Genomic DNA, 18,575 nt, shown 5'->3' with positions numbered 1-18,575 from the left:
GGATGCAAAAATAATATTAATCTAATTTGTATATAAATTATGTTATTGTTGCAAAGTTAAGCACTAAAATATTGCAGCTTCAGCCATAATTTAGCTTTCTTCTGCATGTTCTTTAATTCAATGATCAAATACTAATGTTTTCCAGAAGCTTATTGCTTCATTTAGTGCATAACATAGAGGGAGATCACTCAGTTAAGGGGACTGTTCTATATACTCTTCCTCATCCTCAGCACGTTCCCAGAACACACCAAAATGAGCCCTGAATCATAACTTACTCATCTTTTCGTGGCTTTTTGAAGTCCATCAGTGTAGTCCCCAAATGGGATTTACAAATTTCTTCTGAACATCCCTGAGTGGAAAAAGTGGTGCTAATATTGTTCGTTATTTTTCCAGCTGAGGAGCAGAGATATTAACCTCACAAACGCACACTGTTTCTGAGCAGTCATATGCAGATGCTTGTAGTTTTCTGTCTTTCAGATAACTTTGCATCTTTTAGAGAATATTGCTTGTTCTGATCACAGCTCCCAGCTGCAGTGGTGAAGGCTCCACGCCTCTGAGGTTTAGGGCACAGGCATGAAAACTGCACAGAGGTAGACCTCCTGTGACAGGCTTTGAGTGACTTGGTCAGATCCATGAGAACTTGGTGGGAGGTGTAGGGAAGACTCCAAATCTCCATGGAAGCATTCATCTACTGAAACTGTCCTCATCTTCTCCACGCTCCTGTTCCTGTGCCCACATGACGTACAACTTCTGTAGCAAGTAACTTCCAGCAGACTCCTTGACTGCAGAATGTATTTGTTGTGTGACGTCCCCTTGGGTTTCTCCTCCTGCCCCCAAGCCACCGTCTGCTGCAGGCGTCAGCGAGGAGGGAAGCCGCTCTCTCCAGCAGCTGCAAGCTGGCCTGTGCTCATTTGCTGCACGAGGACTGTGCACGCCACTGGTCTGCATGTGGGAGCTGGAGAGGGATGGAACATGTAACCAGCAGATTGAGGCTTCAGCAGCTCTCCCTGCCAAATCCCAGCAGGTCCCTGATTTGAGGTGTAGCTTATTTCAAAAGACTGGGAGAGAGCTTTAGGGAGTGGCTAAACCCCATTTCTGACCCCAGATGTGCTCCACTTCTCTATGCTTTCCTGCTAAGTCTTGTCAGAAGTCCTGCTAATGTTATACTTCCAAAAATATGCGGGGACAGTATATAAAGAAAACATCCTTTCTTTATATACTAGCTGTCCTAGCTTTATTTTGAGAAAGATCTAACTATTCTCACTGCATTTCCCTCCCATGTGTGCATACACATCAAAACACTTTATGGGCAACTTCAGCTCAAACAGTTCCAGTTTGGTAAAAAGTCAAATAACCTTAATTATAGCCTTTAATACCTGCATTGCCTGTCTAATAAGGTTAATGTTGTTTCCTCTGCCTGAATTAGGCGAGTGAAAGTGTCCTTAGACTGTTAAACAAGGGACATGAAACCAGGCAAAAAAATCTTTGATTTTAGAAGAAAGAATTCTTTTTGAAGTTTGGATTTCTTCTATATTATAAATGCTGAAAATAACTTTGTTTTATTTCTCTGCTGTTTTCTTGCACGTTTTAATGTAAATTGCTTTTGTTGTTTTTCTGTAAGGCTCGGACTGGACGTACCACCATTGTGATTGCTCACAGACTGTCTACCATCAGGACTGCTGACACTATTGCTGGATTTGAGAAAGGCATCGTGGTTGAACAAGGAACACACAGTGAACTCATGTTGCAGAAGGGAGTCTACTATTCTCTTGTAATGCAGCAAGTAAGGGCAAATTTATTTATTTTCTTTCTCCATTTCACAAAGTTGGTATGTGGAGCCATTTTCTCTCTGTAGTTCCTGCATGATGTCCAGCTGGCAGCTCAGTCACTCTAGTCTGGGCACAGACATAGGCTTGGAATTCTTGGGGGTTTTACCCATAAAAGTGTTTCACATTTACACAATCCAATATGTCAAAAACATAAGTGAGTTGAAGGCACAGACTTCATAATTATGGCATAACCACAAAACTATTAGATTCCAGGTGGATTCCATAGACTGCTTAAAGAAAAAGAGAAAAGGGGGGAGGGGCGGAAACAAACAACACATCAGGACCAAATAGTCTACTGCTCTGCCATTACAGACTGAAATATATGTGGCCTATAGGCAATAGAGATCACATGACTGAAACAACAGTACTCATGAGAAAAAAAGTTTACTCTTCCTTCTCCCTGCTCAAAATACCTTGTGATTATATATCCTGAATTCTCACTAGGGTTGTAGTAATAATGTTCAAGATGATGGGACATCAGAAGAAAATGAAGACACAGGGGATGAGGAATATGAGGAAAATGATGGAAATGATCTTGTGGAGGAGCTGACTCTTCAAGATCGTTTTGAAGAATCGGTGATCTCTGGGAGAGGCAGCATTCGAAGAAGATCCAGCAGATACAAGAGCAAGAGGTGCTCTTCTAAGAAACAGTCCTCTGGCAAAAAGAAAAAAAAAGAGCTGGAGGTTGGTATTAAAACTTTAGTTTAGAATTTTAGTAATAACACGTAAGCATAAACACAAAGCCCATAATTTTGATTACTTTTAGATAGTTGGCTGCCATGCAACCTTTAGTCTAGTGCTATTACCATCAATACTCACCAGGCTGAGTATTTGTCTTAGGAATATGCGATCACGTACATCTTACCAAAAAACTTCATTTTAATACTGTTGACTTAGTGTGGAGCTGGAAAAAACTTGTGCTGTTCATTCGTCATGCTTCATAAAATTACGTGTATTATTTCAGTGTTACTGATGTTTTAATTCTATCTAATTAAAATGAGTTGAGAGATTTCATTTGCAGGATTCCTTACTTCCTGGTACTCACTGTTGGAAATACTGGTGGGTAATGTAATCCCTGGGGTGTGCATACCAAGTTTTAAAGCACTTTGGAATATCATATTACATTTATGTCAAAAGAACAAAAATATATCAAAACCCTAACATTTTGAAGTGTATTGTAAATAAATGAACCATTATTCTGTCTCTCTCAATCTTAGTATATCCTTTAAAACATCCAGTTCTGGAGGGTTTTAATCAGATAAAACACTTCAGTTGACAAATGTCATATAGAAATAAAAACATATAAGAAGATCAGGTTTTAGAACAAGAACTTTGTTTTGTCAAAGTTGAGTAAAACTTGCTCATGGCAATCAATAGGAGCAGACTTCTAGTGGACTCGATCAGAGTTTAGGTGGGCAACTCAATAGAAACTTGATTTTGTTTTTTCCTATTTTGTACAGCTTGAACCACAGCAAATTGGTTTTTTTGCATGAAATGTATTGGAAAAGTTGTTTGGTGGTTTTGGGGTTTGGGTGGTTTTTGGTTTTTTTTTTTACCTGACTTCAGGACCCTTGAAGTGAAGAAATAAAATGTAAATTCTGAAGTAAAACCATGGATCCTTTTAAATCTATAGAAGTTAGGACCTCATCTGTAATACAGCATCCGATTATTTAAAATACTTATGGAAGCCTTAGTGTAATTTGTATTTATCAGTATTCCTTCTCACTAAAATATAGCTTCCAACTCATACATATTTCAAATAGTATGGAGGAGCTGGATCCATTCCTATTATCACAAAAAAGCCATGCAACTTCAAAAGATACTTTTTGTCTGTGTCTTAATACTGCTTAAGACCTCAGAGGAAGTAGTGGGTGTTCATACTCAAGACTTCAGTATTTGTCACATTCACAAAAAAATTAAGAAATCAAGCATCCAGCAGTTGTAATTATTTCAGAAAGCTCAGCCCACTTTTATGGTTGAGGCTTAGCCACCCTCGTTCAGCATCCAAAACATGGGATAAAATAACCAGGAATCAAGAGCAAATTACTCATAATCCTGCCTAATATTTTGTCTCATTTCCAATGTTTTCATTTTTTGCTTTTCCAGAACTCCCTCTGTGGAGGCATAGGAACTTGAATAAATTAGTAAAGCAGAACAGGGCACTTTTTGTACTTTCAAAGGAGATGCAGGCTAACTGACTGTTATATATGCCTCTTTCATGCTTTTGGTAATGATGCATAAGTTATAATTTGCAAAAGAGAAAGATGACCTCTCTACCCAATTATATTAGTGCCAGCCCGCTAGCATTTAGCTGGACCAGAGGGATCTTTTCTGTGCTCTGAACAGTGAGACTTTTACTTCTTTATAAAGACTCAAATGTTAGTTGCCATTCATGGTGACCAGTCCTAGCTGACTTTCAATGAACTGTCCTGGCCCTTCTCCACTCATGACTTGGCCTTTTGTTAAATTTTTTTGCCTCCAAACTTTTACAGTGCAGTTGAAGTTCTAGGACATGAAACAGCAAAGCTGCAGATATTCTGTGTCTTGGCTCACTCTGAGTGCGTAGAGAGGGCTTTCAGTAGTTTACCAAGACCATTCACTTCTCAAAGCCTAATGAACACCCACTGTCTGGGGAATTTCATATTCTGCAACTTTCCAAGGAAAACCTGCAGCTTTCCCTTTCCTGTAGGAAGAAAATCTCCCTGTTGTGCCTTACTCAAGAATCCTGGCTCTGAACAAACCTGAGTGGCTGTATGTACTGCTGGGAGTGATTGCTGCTGCTGTCTCAGGTGGGGTCCATCCTGCATTTGCTGTTATATTTGGAAAAATCATTGGGGTAAGTTAGGGGGGTTTTTTTGCAAATGGACATTGCAGTCCTGAGCCTCCCTCATGCTCAGCCAGTTCTCTCTATGTAAGACTCAGGGTGGGATTCAGTGCTATAAATGGATCCAATGAAAAATGGATAAATGTTGGTGAAGTGACCCTCTAGAGGCAGAGCCCAGTGGAACTGCATCTGACTAGCAGAGGAAAGGAGGAGCAATAGTTGAAGCTGAGGGAACAAATTAGTGAGATGTAGGTTAAATGGAAAGCTGGACTGTTTTCGGGCCCTCAACAGAAAGTTGACTGCAGACTGATTTCAGGATCCAGGATACTTGCTAAGAGAAATTGAAGTAGACAAGCTTCTTGAGATGAAGGCTGGTTTATGTAACTGGCACTCATTGTCTATGTACTCATTTTTGTGTGTTTTTTCTTGCATAGGCTTTTCAAGAAACAGATCCAGAAAAGAGGAATAAAAACACTTTGGTGCTTTCTTTAATGTTTCTTTTACTTGGAGTGATTACCTTAGCAGCATACATAATCCAAGTAAGTGTCACTACACTGAAATGTTAGAAGTTCTTAACTCCCCAGCAGGCTGCAGGTATAATTCATATCAATGCAGTCTGAGAAGCAAAACACCAATCAGAACTTACAAAAACACGCAGAAGTGCCAGGGTTCTTCCTGAGATATGTGGGTTTAATGGATGTGTTTACTTAAAGACATACATCCGTATTTGCTGTTGGTTTAAATAAGCTACTGAAGGCAACGTGGATTCAGCATGATTGAAATCAAAGTTGAGGGTCTGGCCTTAAAAGGCAAAGTTAAGACTGACATTTCTCATTGACAGTCTATAGGCTTTTGCCAAAGTAAGTATAAAATAGTCTCTTTCCATAGCAGATGGTCTTTTTCATACCATCAAGCAAACTCCATCGTTTGCTGTCCTCTTACAACTGCTCCACAGCTTGCAGGAAACAGTTACTGCAGATTGATGTCCATATCATAAAATCCATTGGTATGACTGCTGTGAGTGAATGTCTCTGGTAGCAGTCAGAGTAGGGGGGCCAAGGACTAGATAAGTTGATTTATCTCCTAGTGCTGCTGGGGCATACGAATGAGGCATTACAACGAACCTCCTGCCTTCTTTGCCATGTTGCTTCCTTTCTGCGGGAAAATAGAGTTTCAGGTTCCACGAATGTGAACAGCACTTTCCCCGAGACTTATATATACACAGGGGGTTGTAGGAGACTTTTTGGTGTCATTGCTTTTGTTGTGCAGCTTTGTAAACAGAGTTAAAACATCAGATGAGAAAATATGACTCTCTTTCCTCCCCCAGGGATTCATGTTTGGGAAGTCTGGGGAAATACTAACAATGAGACTGCGCTCTTTGTCCTTCAGAGCATTACTTCAGCAGGTATGAGTTATGCAGCTAGGGTATCACAAGAGCCAGATGGCTTTTGCAGACCATTACAAGGCACACATTGGGTTTTAATTGTGTGGTCTGGAGAAAAGAAAACAAAAATATGTCTCTTCTACCACTAGCTTAGGAAAAAGTACAACTTTTCTGAAAATCTCCTAATCCATGTGCAATTTGGCTCAGTGCTGCTACTGCAGATAGTTTAATTTTGAAGCACTGTCATTGCAAATGTGCATATTTCTGGCATGCTAGTATGCATACAGTTTGCAGCTGTTTATTTGTAGCAAATAAGCAATCTGATAATTTTTTGCTGAAAAAAATTCAAATTGCCCTATTGCATCAAGAATTACCCATGAGAAGAATAAAGTTACTTATATTAAACCCTTCCTGTTAATTTTTGCGAGTTCATGTTACTTGCATAGAAGTTTTGAGAAGGCATAATTTGGCACCCCACACGCCCATTGGGGACAAGAACCTGTGTGTTTATAGAAACATCTGAAAGGACTAGGAGAGGGAAAATTAGTGATTTAAAAAAAAAAAACTGCCATAGCCTTTGGAGGTAAAAGGGCATCATTTCCTTTCAGTACGTACAAATATAGATGAGCAATTGCTCTTCTATAGTTAATGGAATAGGTAACTTGTAAGGAGAGAATAGTTAACCTCTTCAGGCCCAAGGAAGGACTGAGTGAAATGGGTTTATAATAAAAGTTTCTAAATAGGCACATTCAGAAGAATATCACAGCTAATAACACTTTGATTGTGAACAACTAGATGTTCAGAACAGAATAAGACTTTTTAAGCTTTTTCTTTTAGTTTACTTGGAAGATGCTGACTACAGAGGAAGAATTTTGCAGTTAGCCATCATGACTTGTATTTTCATTTCCCCATATGCTACCTGAGCTGGAAATGTTTGTTCATCTTACTAGTAATCCTGACAGATCTGAAATATGGTAAGAACATGTAATTTTTTGAAACAAAAAATAGTGTATTTTCTTGCAGGAGGTTGGATGGTACGATGATCAGAAAAATGCTGTTGGTGTTCTGCTAACTCGGCTTGCTACAGATGCTTCCCAAGTCAAAGGGGTATGCTGATTCTTTTTTGTGTGCTTTTTAAATTTATTTTTTTTTCCTTACAAATATTAATTGCAATTGGCAATGGACACTGAGATTATTTCAGAACACAGGTAGTAAATCTACCCCACAGACTGGCACATGCATTTACATAGCATGGTGTTGATGCCTTGGAAATGGCTTCCCAGCTGATAATTTATGAGAACTATCAAAAATCCAGAAGATGTTCATGTACCTTTCATTTCCCTCCCTAGAAGTCTTTAAGCTAAACATATAACTGTAGACCACTTTATCATGCAAAGTGAAATCTTCATATATGCTGGGGACCAGAATCAGTGGACCCCAGGTTTTTACACCCTATGATGGGATGTCACCTGAGTGCTGTGAAAAGGTTGCATCTGCAGATGATAGAAACCCTTACTGACCTTAATGAAGAGAATTCTTGTTCCCATCCCCACCAAACGTGCTTCACACACAAGCAGACCAAACAGTAAGAAATGGCCCAGCATCAGTAAAGAACACCAGGGAGGGCGATGGCCAAGGGAGGGAATGACTCAAGGCACGGGTATGGGAGAGGTGGCCACTGGACACTGGCAGGAGAATATGGCAAATTCTGCACAATTCCTCCTGCTGCTCACCTCATCAGCAGTCCCTGACCATCTGCCAGATGTCTCTCTGTTTCTTCCCTTCTTGAAAAAAAGAAATCACTGCGGCACTTGTGGAGGAAAAGTTTACTGGTTTGTTTTAAGATGTCTTTGTTTCCTTCAAATTTGTACATCAAAAACCCTTTAATCTCTACATTTTTCAGTCTCTGTAGACTTTTGTTTCTCTCTCCTGTCCTCCTGCCGTATGGGCTTGTAGTGAGAAAATAGTCCTTGACAAAACTTAGTCATTTTCATCTTTTAAAGTTCCAGTTTCCTTCAGTGGCATTGAACTATATCACCCTGTCAGGGCAGTAGAAAGGAGACATGCACAGGGTCCCCTAACTACAAAAGCCAGTTGAGGGCACGAATTGGTCTCCAAAGCTATTGTGTTCTCTGGAGTGCTACAGAGTGTCAGTAAGTACGTACCGTGCCTCATGCTGCGCTGGCTGAAGTTTCCAAATCCATCTTTATGTGCAGCCCCTAGAACATATGGCAACAATTCACCTTGGCATTGGTTTAATTATTACTATTTTAAATTTTATTGAACAAGAAAAGTCTTTTCAGGGCAGGAAAGTCTTTGGCAAAAGAGAGAAGAATTTTTGCTTCCCGCCCAAGGATTTTTGTTTTTTCCATCAAGCCAAATTTTGGAAGATGAACTATTTCCACAGGGCTGTTTTCAAACCTTTTTTCTGCAGATCAGAGCCCACCCGGAGGCTGGATGCTAATCATCTCTCATTTTAAAAGTTCTCGATGAAAAGGTTATACAGGCTGGGAGGAGACAGGAGTTCTTCAGTATGAGTTCATCTTTCCTGCTCATTATCCCACTGAGATAAAGCATTTCTGCAGGGTGGCCAAATCCTGATTTTTTTCTGAGAACCCAGCCCCAGGTGCAGCAGTGTGAGAACTTGAGGATGAGTAGTTTCCACCACTGTTAGTGGGACTGTTCAATGGATGGCTGTTGTTAGAAGGAAGGCCCTCTTGCCTAATGCTGGGCACCCAACTGCCAGCCTGCCCTATGGTGACAGAGGCCACAGTCTTCTGTGCCTCAGGTAGTGTGGGACATCCCAGGTACGTATTTCATTTAACAACTATCGTGACCAACTGTTTAGACTACTTTAACCTCGCTTGAAGGCCTGAAGGCTGGCAGGTACAAGGAAAGCCTAGGAACAGTTACCTAAGTAGGTGCATAACGTCTACGCATGTGACTGTGCATGGTTTTGTTTTCCAGCTGAACCACTGGCTTTGACTATATAGCAATTTGAAGTGGTGATATAAGTAACAAAAAGAAAATCTAATGATGGATATTTGGGGGTTTTCTTAGGCAACTGGAAGCCGACTTGGACTGATGACTATGACTGTCTTTACCCTTCTGACTGCCATCGTTATTGCTTTTGTGTACGGCTGGCAGTTGACTTTGCTTATCCTGGCCTGCATTCCTTTTGTTATTGCTACAAATGCTGCGAGAGTTAGCTCTGTGTCTGGTCATGCCGCAAAAGATCAAAAAGCTTTGGAAGAGGCTGGAAGAGTAAGTTCTCCAATTTTAACTACAGGGTTATGGCGTGAGATCACTTTTAAGGACAACACTGTAACTATATTACAGCTGACTCAATTATCCAAGATAAATGAAGGGGGGAGAGGACAGGACAGGACAGGGTGGGGGATGAAGGGAATGTTTATATATCCCCAAGAAAAGCAAAACATAGATAACACAAAACATCTGTAAATTAGACTATAAAAATGCATTTGAAAGCCTCCATAGCGGATTTCTGGGCAGGGACAGCTGTAACAGCAGCAGCCCCAGCACTGGTGTGCCTTGTGCCTAGGGCGAGCTGCGTAGCTCTGCACTGCTCTGTGCTGTGGCCAGAAGCGTCGCAAGGCTGAGCTACCGAGCCCTGATATTGCTACTTTTTTATTCCATTCCCAAATGCAAGCCACTCATGAGCTCAAGAGCTTGAGGATGCTGCCTTCATTCACCTGATAGCGCTCTTCCAGGAGACAGAAGTAGTCTGTGCAAAAGCGCAATCTGTGTCCGGGTGACTGGGGTTTGTTCCTGTTTTATTAAACAGGGTGTAATTCATCAGGATCACAACACACAGGTTAGGGCAGGGTCTGCTGACGCTTCCTGTGTGCTGGCCCAATGTTCTGAACTCAAATATGTTGTTGGCTTCAGCCCCACCTTGTCTTGTGACCGTGGGGTGAATAATCTCATTGCTCTGGGCTTTCCATCACCTGGTAATAGACCTTGATCTCCTCTCTTAAGCAAGCACTTTCTGATCTAAAATAATAAATGCTAGAGAAGAGATCGAGTGTTTAGGAGATATGTTGTAGATTGCAGTTGTAAGGGATTACCTCTTATTTGTTTTATCTCCCAATTTAGATTTCAACAGAATCAGTTGAAAACATAAGAACTGTAGCTTCACTGACCAGGGAAGAAGCATTTTATGCAAGATACATTACTAGTTTGAATGGTCCATATAGGTGGGATTTTTTTCTTTAATAATTCTTTCCTTGTACATTTTAGTCTTTCAGATTTATTGTAAATACATTTCTCGCTGTCGTGTCCAACACCCAAAAGATTGGGAAGGATATCAATAGCCATTTACATAGTTTTGAAATTTGTTCACTTGCTAGATTTTAATATACATTCTTAAACGCAGAGTGAAAAAAACATTTGCAGGATTTCCCTTTTCATTATGCAAACACTTTATAAACTGCATGCTCTGCATATGTGTTACAGAATATTGTGTTTGCCTGTGTGTGCCTAAAACGTAGGATATATGTTCACTCCATTTCAGTGTATTGCATTGATACTAGTTAACTCCCATACCACACCCTTTATAACATAAACCAGTTTTATTCCCCTCATATGACTTTGAAACCTTGAAATGAACTTCATATGTTTCTCTTGTTTGACCTCCACTGAAATGCATTCACATCATCAGGGATGCCAGATTTTTCTAGCTGCATTTTGTTTAAACAAAATAGTCCCAAATCTAATTTGTTTCTTTCTTCCTTCAAGGTAACTAATATAAAAGAAGGAATTGAAAATGATGTATTGTATAATCTGTCCTCAGCCAAAACCGTGTTAAAATTCAGTGTCTGGTGAACTGGTAATACCCCAGATATGGGCAGGATGCTCACCTGGACTGTCAAAGGTCTCTGATTTACAGCTCAGACTAGAAAGGAGATCTCCATTTCCTCAGAGGGCATCCTAAACCATGAAGGCAGAGAGTCCTCCAGACTCTGATTCAGTGTGCATTCAATTAGCTACACAAAATGAAACTTCTTCAGAGGGACGGATTGAGAAATAGAGGCTTAGTCGGAATCCCTGCAGGGATACCCAGCAATACGTCCCTGCTCCGAATCAGGATGAGAGGTCTCTGCTCGGATGGGAAAACCTGGTGGAAGCCCACAGGCGGCTCTTAGGCTGGGCTGGAGCCTACTTGTTTTCTTAATAAAATGGGTCATATGTGGTAGGTTTTTTTGGTTTGTTTTTTTTTTTAACTGCTCTAGTGGCCTGCCCTGCTATAGAAAAGCAAAGGGAGAGATTCAGGATAGCATAACTGAGGATGAGGGATCTCATTGCTTTCTGTCCTAAGGACAGTTCCATGTCACGATGCGGGGTGCTTTTAGGGTCTGGCACGGGTTGTTTGTGTGTGTGTATGTGTTCTGGGCTGATTTGTTTTGTTTTCAGGGGGTGAGCTGTATTGCTTGAATACTTTAACCCAGAAATCTGGCCATCCCCCAGCCAGTATCTGCTGTGTTTCTCTTTTACAAGTTATTTATGGAAAGTCTCTTCCTTTATCAGAGATTCTCTGACAAAAGCCCCTTTCTATGGATTTACCTACGGAGTAGCTCAGTGTGCAAACTACTTTATTAATGCGGCAGTCTTCAGATTTGGGGCATGGCTCATTGCCCATTGTCTGAGCAACTTTGAAAATGTATTTATGTGAGTATACTTTATAAAATGGAAAAAAAAATTATACACGAGAGAGTGTTTTCAATGCATGCACATTATTTCATCAAATTATGGAGGTAATGGGGTATAGAGCTATTCAGGAATTCAGTCTGGTTGGGAGTGCAGTTTGGGCAGAAGGGCTGTTTTGTGGAAAGGTGCATATTCAGTCAGTGAAGCAGCAAGTGGGTGGCCATGCTCAGCACACCTACTCTGGAGAAGTCTTTGCTGTTTGACGTTCCTTCCAGGCAGAGGGTATTACCTAGAGAAGTGATGTAACACCACTGCTCATCTGTAAAGTAGTTATAGGAACAAATAGAATTTCCTAATACTGGGTGACATCTTGGGAGGTGAGGCGCTTCAGAAATGTCATAATCTAAAGATGCTAAAAAACTCTATTCTGAAGGTTTGTTTTACACAAGAAAAACAAGGCATTGTTCTACCTGAAATGAATGATGCTTTGTCTTTTATTTTTAGAGTCTTCTCTTCCATCATGTTTGCAGCTATGAATGTTGGTCAGTCTGCTTCACTGGCACCAGATTTTGGCAAAGCTAGAATGTCAGCACAAAGAATCTTTCAGCTTTTGGACAGAAAACCTCAAATTGACAGTTACAGTGAAGAAGGTGAAAAATTGGTAAGGGGGTTTGGGGGATTTTTTAGTTTGGTGGGGGGGGCAGAAAAATACTGAAACAAACTAAATTAGTAATGTTTTATTGTCTGCAACTGTATTCATAGCTTCATTTTTTTTTTTTAGGGTGTTACAAAAGACAGACATTGTATTAAACAGTGGTACTAACTCATTGATTTTTTTTTTAATGGACCGTATTATTTCTTGTTTTCAGTCAGAAGTGTATAGCCTTGAATGTAGTTTTGCTTTGAATGAGCTAAAAAAAATACTTTCCATTCTACGACCCACATCTTAAATGATTTCAGGAAAACACTGACGATGTCAGTTCCACTAACAGTTGCATTGTCTTTGTAAGGGTTTACAGGAGAACTAAAATACAAATGCATTTTGCTACTTTTTTTGTAGATGAGACTAGTTCTTTCAGAGACAGAACAGTTTTGCCAAAAGCCATCCTCTTACAACTGTGGAAACTCTTACAAGAAAAAATGTGCTCTTGTGAGGTCAAAACTAACTTAATGAATAATCTGTTTTGCTCTAAGGGACGGGGGTGGGCAGGGAACAACAAGGAAAAAAACAACAATAAGAAAAAGAAAAAAAAAAAAAACCCACACTCAAAAAATCCCCAAAAACTTGCCTCTAAACCAAAATTGTCATTAAGGAAACTGATCTCAGCACTTGTCAAATTTCTGCATGAAATGCTTTCAGATTACGTGGTCTGGAAGGATTACATTTGCACATCCATCTAAGTTTAAAATGAACTTCCCGCATAGGTTTTAGATGGTAGCCCCTACTCAGGAAGCCATAATCCAGTTTCTATACCTTTAAGCTTATACACAGGATTTTCAGCCTTTAAAGTTATGAGCACACTTACATATCTTCTTGAACCAGGTCCTCCAGTGCAGACGTTGAAAGATTTGGCAGAAGGTCCCTAGTAAAATAAAACTTAAATGAAAATATTTCTAGTATAGACTAGACTTGAATACCGGTGATGCCTGTGACATCAGCAAAGCAAAGCTTTGAGCCCATTAAATTAGATCATCAGCTGCTGCAAGAGCACTGTACTAGTTGTGCTGCTAGTGTGTACGCAGGGCTGGCTCCTACCCCAAACAGGAGAGACAATAGCATTAGTGTGTGCCCCCTTTCTTCCGCTTGTGCTTAAAAATTGACCTGGCTAGAATGGCTAATTAACAAATATCATTGCTTTTTAAAACACAGCTTGTCCTCCATGCCTGTAAATTACCTACCAAAGAATTTAGCTCTGGTATCTTAACAGCTGATCTTGACCTTGTGTTACATTCATTTAAATTGTGCTACCTGCAGTGTGAGATCAGGAAAGCAAATGCTGTAGTTTATATCAAGAGTAGAAGTGCCTCAATTACATGTGTCAGAAATGAAAAATATTAAGTCTGTCTATTTGTCTAAAGATATTCTTTTCAAAGGTGAAGTGAGAAACAGATACAAGAGATGCAGACAACTCCTTCTCCAGAAGGATCTAGTAACTTACATCTGCAAGTCATCCCATAATGATACTGCACTCAATCCAATGTGTTATTTAAAAGAAGAATTTCAAAAGCAGTTTTGAAAACACCCTCCCAAACTTTCTTGTCAGTTCTCTCACTTTAATAACCAAGTCTTACAAGTGTTATTATAGTTAAACCTAATAAATGCTAATACGAGCACGTGAACTCTCTATTACTTTTTAGAGCGATTTTGAAGGCAGCATTGAATTCAGAAACGTCCATTTTGTATATCCAACAAGGCCAGAAGTTCAAGTTTTGCAAGGACTCAACGTGAAGGTTAACAAAGGACAGACTCTGGCATTAGTAGGAAGCAGCGGCTGTGGCAAAAGCACATCCATTCAGCTCTTGGAGAGATTTTATGACCCTGTGGAAGGACAAGTGGTAAAAATAGACTTGTGTGGCTATTAATAACAATTAAGTCTACAGAACTCTTTATCTTCCAAGGTTTCAGCGGCTTTAAACAATCCTAGCAATACCTCTGGTGAGATGCCTTTTTCAGAAGTGTGGGTTACTGAGGCTGTGGTTCCAGTGGAGCTGTAGACAACGTCAAGACCCCTCTCATTGCCTGCCCTGTCCATTTCCCACACGGACCAGCGCTGGCACCCGTGTTGGCACAGTGTGCTGGCTCAGGGCACAGATGTCACCAGGGAAAAGAATGACCGTGTCAGACTGCGTTGCCTCCCCAAAGCCGCTCACAGCCTGGTCACACAGGGGCATAACGTTCATGTCGCTTGTCAGTGTGTTAGTCATCTTGCCGATACAAATTCACACGTGAGGGACGTAGATACATGCTTCAGATAATACAGTGTAATCCCGCAGGGATGCTACTGCGTCACCATCAGAAGGTGGCAATGGGCTTTTTGATGCCATCCCCGTTAATGGGTATAGAAAGTCCAGAGAAACCTCCTTGGAGGTTTTAAGATTGAGTTAGAGGACTACGGCTGAGAATATTTGTTGTTGTGTTCAGTTTCTTAGGGATAGGCTTTCCCGTGAGGGTCCTGGTGCTGCTTCTTGTGGTCAGTAGGGCTGGAAGGATTGCAGGAACAGCCTGTGATCTGCACTCTGTCTGCTGGGAAATGGAAGCAAAAACACACACAACATAAAAAACTAATGAAAGGAAATATTTCATCTATACTACTGGTTCTTTTCCATTTTGCATGCAACATTTACTTGATTTCAGCTGGGAATCTAACACGTAACAGGCTTCCTCTTACAATTCGCATTTCCTGTTTGCAGTGTGTATCTGTGGATGAGCTCTGTAGTCAACCTGACATCATTTTCTGCTGCCTTTTCTAGTTAGCAGATGGATTTGATACCAGATCTCTGCATTTACAATGGCTGAGGTCCAGACTGGGCCTGGTGTCACAGGAGCCCATTTTGTTTGACTGCAGCATTGCTGAAAATATTCGATATGGAGACAACAGTAGGGTGGTTAGTCAGGAGGAAATTGAAGAAGCAGCTAAAGCAGCAAATATTCATACCTTCATTGAAAAACTGCCAGAGGTAAGAGACAGTGATCTTCTCTTCACAGTGAAATTAGATGTTTGGAATGATATGGAGAAATCTAGGTAATGCTTGCTTACACAGATCAAATTAAAAACAAACATTTTTGTTGGCCTTAATAAGAAAAGGTATAGAATTTATGTCTAAAAATGTCAGTGTGTTTCAAGCTTAAAATCCTTCTTAGTTTGTTCAAAAAAACCCAATGTTCCAATTAATATAGTGGTAGACAAAGCAGAATATGAGGCGGGGGGAATAAGAGGACACTCTGTACAAATAAGTCCTCATAATTTTTTTGACAGTTTCTTTGTTTGACAGCAGAAACTTCTCAAGTTACTCTCAGTGAGAGGGTTTTTGTTTGGGTTTTTTTTTTTTTCCTAAAATAATTCAGTAAAACTAAATGCTCTATTTCTAATTGGATGGGCATGCACAGGGAGTGTTTCTTAACAAATACGAAGGGGCAATAAATCAAAAGTGAATGACATGGCATTTGACCTTCATGCCTGCCAAGAATTTAGTTCTAACAAGGAAAAATGCTTTAATGGTTTTTCACTGTAGTTCTGTGTAACTTGAAAATGATGTAATGATGCTGAAAAATATTTCATCTTCATTACTGCTAATGACATTTGGGATTCTTCAGTCACAAGTAATGCAGGATCAAGTTCTTTGTGCATGTCAGTAAGCATTAAATCTCTAGTTACTCTTATGATTATATGCTCATGAGCAGATATCTGTGGACACCCTACCGCTGTATCACTGGTGGTACCATTCAAGACCTATTCCAGCCTTTGGGAAGTAAATTTTCAGACCAGGTGTAAATATGTGTGGCTGTATATATAACTGTTTATACTAGAGGTCTTTATAAAACCTTAGCTTTATTAAAAACACTTGCACCATTCTTTTCTTTCAAGATGGAAATACCTAATCATTTTTATAGCCATGCATAAAACTTTACTTTTCTAATCTTCTGCCTCTAAGAGTATTCACAGGCCTTCTTTTTTAATTTTTAACATCCAGAAATATAATACCCGGGTGGGTGAGAAAGGAACACAACTTTCCGGGGGTCAAAAACAAAGAATAGCAATTGCCCGTGCTCTGGTTCGTAATCCTGCCATTCTGCTTCTGGATGAAGCTACCTCTGCTCTTGACACAGAAAGTGAAAAGGTGGGTAATGATTATTATGTGAAATATATATGTCTATGTACCTGGCTAGCTGATTTCTGTAGAATAAAATCAATGCAAACATGTTGCAAATGCTTAGCTGTGAAACAACAGGGCAGGTGCATCCCAGTAGCTTTTCCAGCTGCAAGCTGTGAATTGAACAACACTAGGAAGCTGTGCATATCTACTAAATAAACAAGTAGAAAACCCCAAAACTTTAAGTGGAAAACACCACGGGGAGCTGATACTCTTCAGCTGTCTTCCTATTAGCTGTATTTGATGGTAAATACTGAATTTGTGTTCTGAACCAAACTGGATGCCCACGAACCCCCTTCTCAATGTCTCATCCTCATTCGATCAGTCTCGTTGACCTCGGTGAGAAACCCTGAGTTGAGTAAGGGTCTCATGTATGCAGTGACTTGTATATCTGTGTGAGATACAGTCAGGTGATAACAAAGAGTAAGAAATCAAATGTGGTTCCTGTGACAAGTGAAGGCTTTCCAGGTGCTAACAGCATTTTCACATCTGTGTGCAGATCGTCCAGAAAGCTCTGGATAATGCCCGGCAAGGTCGAACCTGTATCGTCATTGCTCACCGCCTGACGACTGTACAGACTGCAGACATCATTGCAGTGATCCAGAATGGCAGGGTGGTTGAGCAGGGCACCCACAGCCAGTTACTGGCAAAGGAAGGACACTACTATGCCCTCGTAAATGCACAAGTCTCTAATTAGTACTGTTTGCAGATATTTTTTTTTTTTTTCTTTCTCTGCGAAGTCATGAAAAGCTTACTGAGAATTAATGTTGGCTGCGTCTGTGCTGGTGGAGCAGGGACCATGTGTTGCAGCCTGGTTGCTGTACCCAGTAGCAGTACCAGAGTATCACGGTGGTTAAGCATCATGGATGCTTTACCACCAGTAAGCTGGTGCCTGTGCTTGCTTGCCCCTTGGGTTTCTTCACCAGCCAGATGCAGCTATAAAGTCTTCTTAATTAAAGATGACCATCAATTCTTACTGACTGCTGAGATTCCAAATGAAGGCATTTGTATTAAATTCAGAGAGAAAAGGTTGGATGTGTGGGTTTGTCAGGGTTTTTTCCCCACTTTACGCCACATTTCTACTATTACTGTGCTTCACATATTTCTTGGAGATTCAATATTCTATTTCAGACAATAATTGTAATAGTTACAAGCTTTCCATATAGAGATAAACTGACATAAAAGATACCATTGTTTCATTTAGTATTTTTCAGTTGCTGACCTAACAGAGTTTAATCACTCTTTGCATCCATCAGGGTAATTTCAAAAGTCTTGAAGAGGAGCTAGGCTTGCTTCTTTTGGAGTGGACTCATGTCAGCCATGTAAATAACTTCTCTTTAAAAAAAAAAAATTAAAAAGTGGTGTTCAATATGAGATCCATTATTTTGAATAGGCATGATACTTAGGGACATGGTTTGGTGGTGGACTTGGTAGTGTCAGGTTAATGGTTGGACTTAATGACCTTAAGGGTCTTTTCCAAACTAGATGATTCTATGATTCTATGGATAACTTTAAACATTGTTTGAAGTGTTGGCAAAACTCATTTACACATGTGCTTTAATAATTGTTTATTCCTCTGATATATTCCTCAGGGTGCTGCAATACATCCTTCAACAGTTGAAGAATATGTACTGTGTAGTCAGAGTGACTCAGCAGCTGGGTTTTTTTGGCTGGTTAAATTGCAGCATTTTAATTTTCCAAGGCTTTGCACGTGGCTTTGGGTTAGGATTTATGGCCTGGAGCAACCTGCAGTACTTTATAATTTCCACATAACTCTGCTCAATTGCAGCAGACAAAACTTACAGTAATGACTATCTCCTTTGCTCATTTCAATTGTTTTCCGGCATCAGGATCCATGAGGGGAATAAAAAACACAAAAGAAAACAAATTCTAGTCTCAGCTTTGCCAAAATAAATACAGTCACTCTCCCTCACACAGTTTTTCTCAGGGACTGTTACAAGAGGAGTTATCATTCATTCAGGCACCCCTCGTGTGACCT

The 18,575-nt window shown here is 40.2% G+C and overlaps 1 protein-coding gene across 6 annotated transcripts in view; it reads left to right on the top strand.

Annotated features, from left to right (window-relative positions):
• ABCB5 (ATP binding cassette subfamily B member 5) overlaps window positions 1-17,608 on the top strand; it is a 58,674-nt gene extending 41,066 nt beyond the window's left edge. For 5 of the 6 annotated variants that reach the window (XM_030007612.2, XM_030007611.2, XM_030007610.2 and 2 more), the window contains 14 exons: window positions 1,622-1,783; window positions 2,274-2,513; window positions 4,519-4,665; window positions 5,088-5,192; window positions 5,981-6,058; window positions 7,061-7,144; window positions 9,098-9,301; window positions 10,154-10,254; window positions 11,585-11,725; window positions 12,209-12,365; window positions 14,063-14,260; window positions 15,176-15,382; window positions 16,397-16,543; window positions 17,076-17,608. In XM_030007612.2, coding sequence (XP_029863472.1) covers window positions 1,622-1,783; window positions 2,274-2,513; window positions 4,519-4,665; window positions 5,088-5,192; window positions 5,981-6,058; window positions 7,061-7,144; window positions 9,098-9,301; window positions 10,154-10,254; window positions 11,585-11,725; window positions 12,209-12,365; window positions 14,063-14,260; window positions 15,176-15,382; window positions 16,397-16,543; window positions 17,076-17,273 — 2,169 coding nt within the window. In that variant the 3' untranslated portion in view covers window positions 17,274-17,608. The remainder of the gene's footprint in view (window positions 1-1,621; window positions 1,784-2,273; window positions 2,514-4,518; window positions 4,666-5,087; window positions 5,193-5,980; window positions 6,059-7,060; window positions 7,145-9,097; window positions 9,302-10,153; window positions 10,255-11,584; window positions 11,726-12,208; window positions 12,366-14,062; window positions 14,261-15,175; window positions 15,383-16,396; window positions 16,544-17,075) is intronic. The other variant, XM_041122255.1, reaches the window with a different exon arrangement.
• Window positions 17,609-18,575: the final 967 nt, after the last annotated feature.

This window comes from Aquila chrysaetos, chromosome 3 (assembly GCF_900496995.4).
Source record: "Aquila chrysaetos chrysaetos chromosome 3, bAquChr1.4, whole genome shotgun sequence".
Taxonomy (NCBI): Eukaryota; Metazoa; Chordata; class Aves; order Accipitriformes; family Accipitridae; genus Aquila; species Aquila chrysaetos.
This window is presented reverse-complemented; position numbering and strand designations above follow the sequence as displayed.